This window comes from Etheostoma spectabile, chromosome 16 (assembly GCF_008692095.1).
Source record: "Etheostoma spectabile isolate EspeVRDwgs_2016 chromosome 16, UIUC_Espe_1.0, whole genome shotgun sequence".
NCBI classification, from domain to species: Eukaryota; Metazoa; Chordata; class Actinopteri; order Perciformes; family Percidae; genus Etheostoma; species Etheostoma spectabile.
Window position 1 is genome coordinate 28,161,565 of NC_045748.1, and position 11,352 is coordinate 28,172,916.

The 11,352-nt window shown below is 50.3% G+C and overlaps 1 protein-coding gene across 1 annotated transcript; it reads left to right on the forward strand.

Annotated features, from left to right (window-relative positions):
- The first annotated feature begins 672 nt into the window (after positions 1 to 672).
- Positions 673 to 7,108, forward strand: LOC116704586 (zinc fingers and homeoboxes protein 2). Its single transcript, XM_032540172.1, has 2 exons — positions 673 to 3,911; positions 6,940 to 7,108. The coding sequence occupies exons 1-2, from the start codon at positions 970 to 972 to the stop codon at positions 7,097 to 7,099; spliced, it is 3,102 nt and encodes a 1,033-aa protein (XP_032396063.1). The 5' UTR covers positions 673 to 969; the 3' UTR covers positions 7,100 to 7,108.
- Positions 7,109 to 11,352: the final 4,244 nt, after the last annotated feature.

The following is an 11,352-nucleotide window of genomic DNA, read 5'->3' on the forward strand; positions in this document are numbered from 1 at the left end:
TTTCTCTGTCTCTCTCTGTCTCTTTCTCTGTGTCTCTGTATCTCTCTGTCTCTCTGTTTGTCTGTCTCTCTCTCTCTGTCTTCTCTCTGTCTCTCTTTCTCTGTCTCTCTCTGTCTCTCTCTCTCTGTCATTGCCTTTCCCTGTCTGTCTCTCTCTCTCTCTCTGTGTCTCTGTCTCTCGCTGTCTCTCTGTTTGTCTGTCTCTCTCTCTCTGTCTCTCTTTCTCTCTCTCTCTCTCTCTCTCTGTCTCTCTCTGTCTCTCTCTCTGTCTTTGCCTTTCCCTGTCTGTCTCTGCTCTCTCTCTCTCTCTGTGTCTCTGTCTCTCTCTCGTCTCTCTGTTTCTGTCTCTCTCTCTCTGTCTCTCTCTCTCTCTCTCTCTCTCTCTCTCTTTTCTCTGTCTCTCTCTGTCTCTCTCTCTGTCTTTGCCTTTCCCTGTCTGTCTCTCTCTCTGTGTCTCTGTGTCTCTGTCTCTCTCTGTCTCTGTTTCTCTCTCTCGAAAATTTGTATTTCATTTGGATTTTCTGTTTTGATGTATTCAGCCAACGTGATATCCAATGTTTTAGAGATTGATCTCTCTCTCTCTCTCTCTCTCTCCTCTTCCCTCCTCCTCCTACTCTCTCCTCTCTCTCGCTCTCTCTCTCTCTCTCTCTCTTCCCTCCCTCTCTGTGCAGCGTGAGCGCCCCTGTTGTCTGAGATGCCCTCCCATGACGCCCAGGTTGGTAGCTGACACTGCCAGTGAGCGGGAGACGCCACTGCACCACCGGTCCTCGGCCGGCACCGTCAGCCGGTTCTCGTCCCCCCCCTCGCACCCTGGAGACTCCAACTCCACCCGCCTACCAGTGTCCACACCCATCCGCTCTGATCCACCCCAGTGAAGCCCTTTCAGAAACCACCAGCACCAGCAGCAGCAGCCAAAACCCGCACTATCTTCAACGCAATCAGCAACACCAGCACCACGACTATCACCAGCATGTCCAGTCGAAGAAAGTCCTCCACCCCCTGCATGGTCCGGGTCGTCTGCGACGTTCCCGAAGAGCGAGATGAGCCTGAGGAGGCAATGGACGTGGAAATATCGACGGACAATGATGCGACGGAAACAGAACAATCAGAAAAGAGTGAAGACCCCCAGCAGGAGCATTCAGAGGATCCAGACCAGCAGACGTTTCCAAAACCAGTGGAAAACCAGAATCCTGAGCCATTAGAACAAGAGTCCGGTGACAAAGACCAATCTTCTGTCACTGAGGACGTCGAAGCCACGGAGGAGAAGGAGAAGAACAGGGAAGGGGTTGAACCGGACCCGGCGTCCCAGAAACAGCAGCCCAGAGGCTACGAGTGCAAATACTGCCCGTTTTCAACGCAGAACCTGAATGACTTTAAAGACCACGTGGACTCCAGCCACCCTAACGTCATTCTCAATCCGTTGTACCTTTGCGCGGTCTGCAACTTCAACACCAAGAAGTTTGACTCGCTCACAGAGCACAACGAGAGCCAGCACCCGGGCGAGACCAACTTCAAGTTCAAGAGGATAAAAGTGAACAATCAGACTATCTTAGAGCAGACAATCGAAGGCAAGGACAATTCAGTCGAACGCGACGCAACAAGTACACAGGGTGAAATGTTCCCGCCTTGCATATCAACCACAGTGAAAACCCCGGGCAACACCCCGTCGCTCCATCAGCGGAGCGACCTGAAAAGCAAGCGGGACGGCCTGATCCAGAAGAATCAAATCACAGCGGTGAACATCAACGGGACGGTCATCATCCCCGAACCCACCGTCCTCCAAGGGCTCTCGCATGTCACCCCCATGCTCCAGCGCCCGCCTAACTTTAACTCTGTACCAAAAATAGCGGTTCCTTTGAACACCACCAAATATAACCCTTCTTTAGACGACAACTTGACGTTGATCACCTCCTTCAGCAAGTTCCCTTACCCGACACACGCGGAGCTGTCGTGGCTGACGGCCGCCTCCAAGCACCCGGAGGACCAGATCAAAGTCTGGTTCACCACCCAGCGGCTTAAGCAAGGCATCACCTGGTCCCCAGAGGAGGTGGAAGAAGCCAGGAAGAAGATGTTCAATGGCTCCATCCCTCCTGCACATCACACCTTCACCGTCCTGCCTGACAACCCCGTCTCGCAGCCGTCAAATGCCAAACCCTCCCAGGAGTCCTTTGTGCAGACTACCGTCGGGTATGCGAGCTATGTCCGGACATCCACGTCCAATGGGTTGAGTGTAGTCACCACCACAAGCTCTCCAGCTGGAGCTGCAATTGGCTCCATCCCATCCCTTAAACGATCCCTGACTACGCACCTGACGACAGTGTTTGGCCCGGAGTCCAAGCGGCCCATCATGGCCGTCGCCCCTCATTCTGGCGACGCTAAAGACAGGGGCCTCATGGCTCCTCCGCCCCCTCCTCCCCCAAAAGACCGCCTCCCAATGGCTCCACCGCCTGTTCCCATGGAGACAAAGAGACCTGTAGCAGTTCCTCCGGTGACCACAGAGCTGAAGAGGCTATGCGCTACTGTGCCTTTAATGCCGCCGCCATCATCGCCGCTATCACCGTCTTCGTTGTCCAAAGGGAAGAGTCTCTCGACGTTAGGAAACCCCAAAACGAAGCCGGTGGTGTCCCTTCCCTCCATAGTCTTTCCAGAGTCTTTAACAAGGCCGCTTATAGTTCCCCCGCCTATTTTTGCCCCGCCTTTTAAAAACACCTTACTTTTTCCTCTTAATTCGCCCATCTCTTCCAAAGAAAAGCACCAGAATACCCACGCTTTGTCAGCTGCTGATCTGAAGCTGACGAACTCCCCACCACTCAACACCCCGCACATAAGGAGGCCAACCATTATCCAGTCCATTCATGCTCCGGCTAAAACCCCATCCCAGATTCCAGGGTTTCCGTTGGATGGCAAGAAACTAAAAAAGCCGCAACGAGTGGAGGTGAAAGCCAGCTACCCCAGAGGAGATAAGGTTCTCACTCCTCTGGCAGAGGCCAACGGGACATCTCGCAGGGACGGGAAATGGTCCCACGATCAAACCTCTCTGCAAAACAACAACGGGGTCATGCATTTGGATGGCTGCGAGCTGCCGGCGCTGCTGAAAACTGACTTTCAGCAGAAGTCCTTGGTGCTTACCCAATTCCCCTTGCTGGAGAGGATGAAAGGGAAGACGGCGGAGCAGCTAAAGATCTTGGAGGAGAACTTCTTGAGGAACAGCTTTCCTACACTCAGCGATGTGGACAATCTGGCCGGCACCACCTGCCTGTCCCACCAGGAAATCGACAGCTGGTTTGTGGAGCGCCGGGCGCTGCGTGACAACCTGGAACAAGCCCTGCTCAACTCCATGGGCAGCAAGAGGATGGACACCGGTGACAAGAAACGACTACATCAGCAGCAGCAGCACCAAACCCTGCCGCTGAATGGGATTCACAAGCCAAGCACTGGTGTCGGCCATCTGAAAAGCCTTCTTCCACCCTCTTCCACCCTGCCCATTGTTGCCCCCTCTGTCCCCAACCCAAATTCCTGCTCAGTGCCTCCAGACAGCCGATCCCTGGCACTCCTCAAGGACAATTTTGCTCAAACGCGGTGGCCTTCCCCTGAGGAGTTCAGCCAACTGGAGGGTCGGACAGGACGCGCCGAACTCGCCCGCTGGTTCAACGACAGCCGGCTGCAGAGCGCCAGCATGGAGCTGCCAGAACTTTTTCACAACAATGGCGTGAACGGAGGGCAGGGGCTGCCCGTGTGCTCCCCCAAAATCGCACCACCCAGCATCCTCCAGCGCTGTCAGGAAGGAGCCCTAACCAACAACAACAGCAGCAGTAAGGTGTTTGAGGTTGAGCTGGGCTGGCTAATGGAGCAGCGCGCTAACAGCCTCAGCAGTCAACAGCATGATGAGATCCAGGACCAGTTTACCGCCAGGTACTGTATTCATATTCCTGGAAATTCTTTTTTTAAAGATTATTTTTCGGGCTTTTCCGCCTATAATTTTGATAGGACAGCTAAGTGAGAAATGGAATGGGGGGGGGACATACTGCTCTATACACGCTAAAAGTAGTGATTATTTACATGGAGTCTGGTGGAGATATGCTGCTCTATACACGCTAAAAGTAGTGATTATTTACATGGAGTCTAGTGGAGATATGCTGCTCTATACACGCTAAAAGTAGTGATTATTTACATGGAGTCTGGTGGAGATATGCTGCTCTATACACGCTAAAAGTAGTGATTATTTACATGGAGTCTGGTGGAGATATGCTGCTCCATACACACTAAAAGTAGTGATTATTTACATGGAGTCTGGTGGAGATATGCTGCTCTATACACGCTAAAAGTAGTGATTATTAACATGGAGTTGAGTCTAACAATAGTGTATATATAGTATAAATAAGTACCCAGAATGGAAATCAGAAATACTTTTAAATATAAATATAAATACAGATAATAAAATACATTCAACCCACCCACCCCCACCCCTACCCCCCACCCAAACCCAAATCAAAGCTAATTTCTGCTTCCTCTCAGCGGGTTTGGGTTGTTTTCTGGTTGCCAAAATAATGTTATTTTCAGGACATCAACCCCTATTCTTAGACCCCACACACACACACACACACACACACACACACACACACCCCCCACTAATCTGCAGGACTAGATTGAGTCGGCCTTCCCTTCCAGGGGCTTGGGAGATCTTTGGCTGAATAACAGAGCCATTAGGTTGGAAACCAATACCTCCAAAATAATTTGGGCAAGCGTTTAATTCTTCCCATGAGCCAGCTCTGGGCGTGGAGAGCTCCCCAGCATCAACCTGCCCCCCCATACCCCCCCACCCCCCAACCCCACCCCCCGGCACACCGAAATCCTCCTGCTTGTCATCCCTGCTGCTTATTTACAGTAAATGCAGTGAAAATATATCAAAAGTTCCTGAAGAAAAAGCTTAAATTGGGAGCGTTTTGACTCCCTTTTTTTTTTTTTTTTTTAAGCAGCGAAGGAGAACTTGATTATTTTTAGTTTTCATCCCGGTGTCTGACACAGAAGAGGACGTCTTCCTGCAGAATTTAATTATTTTGATTACCAGTTTCTGCTCGTTATAATCAAAAACATATGCCCCACTCATGACCCACTTGTGTTGGATCTGATTGGGAGCCGCCTCGGTAGCTCGAATATCACAACTTGATTGGCAGTTGTGAAAAACAAATATCGTGAAAAAAGAAACAGATTTTAGAAATAATTTGGCAGATGTTGTCTTGTTGTTTCATCCGTGAGATCCAACCCGACGACAGACGCGTCTCATCTTCACTTTTTATCAAAACAAAAATATTTTATTCATTGAAAAATATAGAAAATATTTGTATATGCAAAAAAAAAAAAAAAAAAAAAGGTTTGGGAACCACAGTATTAAAAGATTGATTTCCCGGACTTTATCCCTTGTGTTGTCCTTTGTGTCCCGGGGACTTTGACTGCAGACGGGGGTCTCTGGGACCCCATAGGACAAGATTAGGGGTTTCTAGGACTTCATGAGATGAGGGGTTTTTGGGACTATGTAGGACGAGATGATGGGTCTCTGGGAGCCCGTAGGACAGGATGATGGGTCTCTGGGACCACGGAGGACAGGGTGAGGGGTCTCTGGGACCACGGAGGACAGGGTGAGGGGTCTCTGGGAGCCCGTAGGACAGGATGATGGGTCTCTGGGACCACGGAGGACAGGGTGAGGGGTCTCTGGGACCACGGAGGACAGGATGAGGGGTCTCTGGGAGCCCGTAGGACAGGATGATGGGTCTCTGGGACCACGGAGGGCAGGGTGATGGGTCTCTGGGACCACGGAGGACAGGGTGAGGGGTCTCTGGGACCCCGTAGGACAGGATGAGGGGTCTGTGGGAGCCCATAGTACAGGATGAGGGGTCTTTTGGAGCCCATAGGACAGGATGATGGGTCTCTGGGACCACAGAGGACAGGATGAGGTGTCTCTGGGAGCCCATAGGACAGGATGATGGGTCTCTGGGATCCCGTAGGACAGGATGAGGGGTCTCTGGGACCACGGAGGACAGGGTGAGGGGTCTCTGGGACCATGCAGGACAGGATGCAGGGTCTCTGGGACCCTGTAGGACAGGATGTTGGCCCACTGGAGCCCATAGGACAGGATGAGGGGTCTTTTGGACCCCATAGGACAGGATGAGGGGTCTCTGGGACCACGGAGGACAGGATGCGGGGTCTCTGGGACCCTGTAGGACAGGGTGTTGGCCCACTGGAGCCCATAGGACAGGATGAGGGGTCTTTGGGAGCCCATAGGACAGGATGAGGGGTCTCTGGGACCACGGAGGACAGGATGTGGGGTCTCTGGGACCACGGAGCACAGGATGTTGGGTCTCTGGGACCACGCAGGACAGGATGCGGGGTCTCTGGGACCCTGTAGGACAGGATGAGGGGTCTCTGGGACGCTGTAGGGTGAGGCCTTCGCCAGTTCAAGTGAAATGACATCACATAGTACTCGGGGGTCTCTGAGGACCCGAAGGACATCTCCAGGGTTCATAACAGATTTCTTTAATGAGAAATAGATTTTTTTTAAAGCGATAAAAATCTTGACAATAACAACCAAAAATGGAGAAAAAAAATAAAACTTTTTAAAAAGTGACTGAAAACACTGAGATAGGGACGAGAACAGCAGGTTTTTCCATGGTTGACAGGGAGAAAACATGTTAAAATAATGTGAAAAAGATGGATTTTAATTAGAGAACTGATTGTTTTTACACAACACAAGGGTTAAAATAATGAGAAAATAAAATAAAATAATGAGAAAATAAAATAAAATAATGAGAAAATGTAATAATAATATGAAAAAGATGGATTTTAATTCAAAAATTGCTTGTTTTTAGCCCAAGACCTTCCTCCGCGGCGCTGTGGAGGGGGGTCCAGGGGTGAATAATAACAGCTGCATGAATGACTCCAACAGGCTGGCGCCGGAGTTGAAGAACGGCGGACACAAGGGGGGAGGAGCGCGGGGGGTGTTCGGCAGCTGGCTGGAGGACGGACACTCGAAGAGAGGACGCGAGCTGCTCCTGGACGGAGACAGGAAGCTGGCGGAGGACGCGTCCGGGAGGCTGACTGGATGAAAGGTGAGAGACAGCCGCCATGTTTGATGTATTCTGTCAACTGTCCAATCACGTGCCACGCTGGTAGAAATCATGTAGAGCCATCACTGACAGGGACGTAGTAGAGCGTCCTCTGGTGGACAGACTATGCAACGCCATCACTAACAGGGACGTTGTAGAGTGTCCTCTGGTGGACAGACTATGCAACGCCATCACTAACAGGGACGTTGTAGAGCGTCCTCTGGTGGACAGACTACGCAACGCTATCACTAACAGGGACGTTGTAGAGCGTCCTCTGGTGGACAGACTATGCAACGCCATCACTAACAGGGACGTTGTAGAGCGTCCTCTGGTGGACAGACTATGCAACGCCATCACTAACAGGGACGTTGTAGAGCGTCCTCTGGTGGACAGACGATGCAACACCATCACTAACAGGGACGTTGTAGAGCGTCCTCTGGTGGACAGACTATGCCACCCCATCACTAACAGGGACGTTGTAGAGCGTCCTCTGGTGGACAGACTATGCAACGCCATCACTAACAGGGACGTTGTAGAGCGTCCTCTGGTGGACAGACGATGCAACACCATCACTAACAGGGACATTGTAGAGCGTCCTCTGGTGGACAGACTATGCAACACCATCACTAACAGGGACGTTGTAGAGCGTCCTCTGGTGGACAGACTATGCAACGCCATCACTAACAGGGACGTTGTAGAGCGTCCTCTGGTGGACAGACGATGCAACACCATCACTAACAGGGACGTTGTAGAGCGTCCTCTGGTGGACAGACTATGCAACGCCATCACTAACAGGGACGTTGTAGAGCGTCCTCTGGTGGACAGACGATGCAACGCCAACACTAACAGGGACGTTGTAGAGCGTCCTCTGGTGGACAGACGATGCAACGCCATCACTAACAGGGACGTTGAATGTTGAGCGATTCAGTGCGAAAATGAATGGAAACACCTTAAAATGTCTCAAACCAATCCGATATACCAATTTGATGGGTCTCTGGGACCCCATAGGACAGGATGAGGGGTCTGTGGGAGCCCATTGAACAGGATGAGGGGTCTCTGGGACCACAGAGGACAGGATGATGGGTCTCTGGGACCCCATAGGACAGGGTGAGGGTCTCTGGGACCCCATAGCAAAGGATGAGGGGTCTCTGGGACCACGGAGGACAGGATGATGGGTCTCTGGGACCCCATAGGACAGGGTGAGGGTCTCTGGGACCCCATAGCACAGGAGGAGGGGTCTCTGGGACCACGGAGGACAGGATGATGGGTCTCTTGGACCCCATTAGACAGGATGATGGGTCTCTTGGACCCCATTGGACAGGATGAAGCGTCTCTTGGACCCCATAGGACAGGATGAGGGGTCTCTGGGACCTCATAGGACAAGATGATGGGTCTCTGGGAGCCCATAGGACAGGATGAGGGGTCTCTGGGACCCCATAGGACAGGATGAGGGTCTCTGGGACCCCATAGCACAGGATGAGGGGTCTCTGGGACCCTATAGGACAGGATGAGGGTCTCTGGGACCCCATAGCACAGGATGAGGGGTCTCTGGGACCACGGAGGACAGGATGATGGGTCTCTTGGACCCCACTGGACAGGATGAGGGGTCTCTGGGACCCCGTAGGACAGGATGTCAAGTGGATGGATGGAGCTGGTGTCTGAGAGAGAGAGTCGTGTGGAGCTGAGAGTCTTAATTAGCTTCGTAGCAACTCATTTAGCAGCGGCTTGAATGTAACGGGCGTTCATTAATATCAAAAAGCTCTAAAAGCTTTAATATTGTCCCCGAGTCCTTTGAGGAAATGTGGATGAAGGACGCTTTTCTGAAAAGGTGCCAAAAGGCCAAAATCTTTAACTAATTAGACCTGCAGCTGAGTTACCATCACCATCAATACAGGCGCTGATTATTAGAGTTAAAGGATTCATCGCCGACTCATCAGATGTCAAAACATGACAAAAGACCTTCTGTTATGTAGTTAATTTAAGCGTGAATTACATTTCTCACGCAGCGTCTCTGCAGAGAAAGAAGCGAGATGTTAGAGGCCAGATGTTAGAGAGCAGATGTTAAATACGAGATGTTGGAGGCGAGATGTTAGAGGCGAGATGTTAAATACGAGATGTTGGAGGCGAGATGTTAGAGGCCAGATGTTAGAGGCCAGATGTTGGAGGCCAGATGTTGGAGGCCAGATGTTAGAGGCCAGATGTCAAAGGCCAGATGTTGGAGACGAGATGTTAGAGAGCAGATGTTAAAGGCGAGATGTTGGAGGCCAGATTTTAAAGGCGAGATGTTAGAGGGCAGATGTTAAAGGCGAGATGTTAGAGGGCAGATGTTAAAGGCGAGATGTTGGAGGCCAGATGTTAAAGGCGAGATGTTGGAGGCCAGATGTTAAAGGCGAGATGTTGGAGGCCAGATGTTAAATACGAGATGTTGGAGGCGAGCGCTGGAAGCGAGATGTTATAGGTGAGATGTTAGAGGCCAGATGTTGGAGGCGAGATGTTAGGGGCCAGATGTTAAAGGCGAGATGTTGGAGGCCAATGTAAAGGCGGATTTGGGGGCCAGATGTTAAAGCGAGATGTTGGAGGCCAGATGTTAAATACGAGATGTTGGAGGCGAGCGCTGGAAGCGAGATGTTATAGGTGAGATGTTAGAGGCCAGATGTTGGAGGCGAGATGTTAGGGGCCAGATGTTAGAGGCCAGATGTTAGAGGCCAGATGTTAGAGGCGAGTGCTGGAAGCGAGATGTTAGGGGCCAGATGTTAGAAGCCAGATGTTAGGGGTGAGATGTTAGAGGCCAGATATTAGAGGCGATATGTTAGAGGCCAGATGTTGGAGGCCAGATGTTGGAGGCCAGATGTTGGATGTTAGAGGCCATATATTAGAGGCCAGATGTAGGAGGCCAGATGTTGAATATTAGAGGCCAGATGAAGGAGGCCAGATGTAGGAGGCCAGATGTTGGATATTAGAGGCCAGATGTAGGAGGCCAGATGTAGGAGGCCAGATGTTGGATATTAGAGGCCAGATGTTGGATGCCAGATGTTGGATGTTAGAGGCCATATATTAGGGGCCCCAGATGGGAGGCCAGATGTAGACCAGATGTTTGATTTGAGGCCAGATTAGGAGGCCAGATGTTGAGGCCAATGTTATATTAGAGGCCAGATGTTGGATGCCAGATGTTGGATGTTAGAGGCCATATATTAGAGGCCAGATGTAGGAGGCCAGATGTAGGAGGCCAGATGTTGGATGTTAGAGGCCAGATGTTGGAGGCCAGATGTTGGATGTTAGAGGCCAGATGTTTTTTTTTAATTTATTTTTTAATTGTAAGATATATTTTGGGCATTTTCAGCCTTTATTTTTTTAAAGATATTTTTTGTGGTATTTTTTTAGCCTTTATTTATTTATTTTTAAGATATTTTTGGGGTCATTTTCAGCCTTTATTTTTATTTTTTTAATACATTTTCAGCTTCTATTTTGCCCGGACAGCTGAAAATATAAGAGGAGAGAGAATGGTAGCGACATTCAGCACGGGCTGCAGGTCGAGGAGTAACTCCTATATATGGGCGCCCCCCTGCCCGCCCCCGACTGCCCCCCCCCCCGACTGCCCCCCCCCCCCGACTGCCCCCCCCGGTCTGTTCGTCCCCCGTCTGTGTGTGCAGCTGTGTGAGTTTGGCTTCAGCGGCTCCGCCACACCCTAACTTTAAAAACTTTAATTGTTATTGGAAGCCAAAAATAGCACCAACCCCCCCGCACCCCCCCCCCCCCCCCCCGGGGGAAAACCTTGACAATAAAGCCCCGCCTGGGGCAAAATTGACGCTGTCTCCTCGACGAAGATTGAAAATTTTTTTTAGGTTTTTTTGTTTGTCAAAAAACTCATCAAAATGAACAGACTTCTCGCTTTTTTTTTTGGGATGTCTTTTAAAAAAAAGCTTTAACGTAAATCAATAACAATATCCGAAAATCTGGGAAAAATTGTTATAAAAAAACCCCCCCCCCCCCCCCCCCCCCCCTCTCCTCGGGTCAAACTTACCCGTTTCTCAAATTTTTCTCCTCAAAAAAAGTCTTTTTTTTTAACCAAAACGCCAAAAAAAACCCAAAAACAACCGTTTTGGGTTTCCCCCAACCTTTCGCTTTTCATTTTACTCTGGAAAATTTTAAAATATTTTTATGGTTTCGCATTTTGGGAGAGAAAAAACAGTTTAAAAATTTAAAAAACTTTCCTTCTGAAAATCTGCAAAGTCTCGCTTGATTTACTCTTTCAA

Bases quoted from the DNA above. Each gene is read 5' to 3' on its own strand.
- LOC116704586 (XM_032540172.1), top strand. From the start codon at position 970: ATGTCCAGTCGAAGAAAGTCCTCCACCCCCTGCATGGTCCGGGTCGTC. The intron at 3,912-6,939 runs GTACTGTATTCA...TGACTCCAACAG, and splicing joins CAGGACCAGTTTACCGCCAG to GCTGGCGCCGGAGTTGAAGA.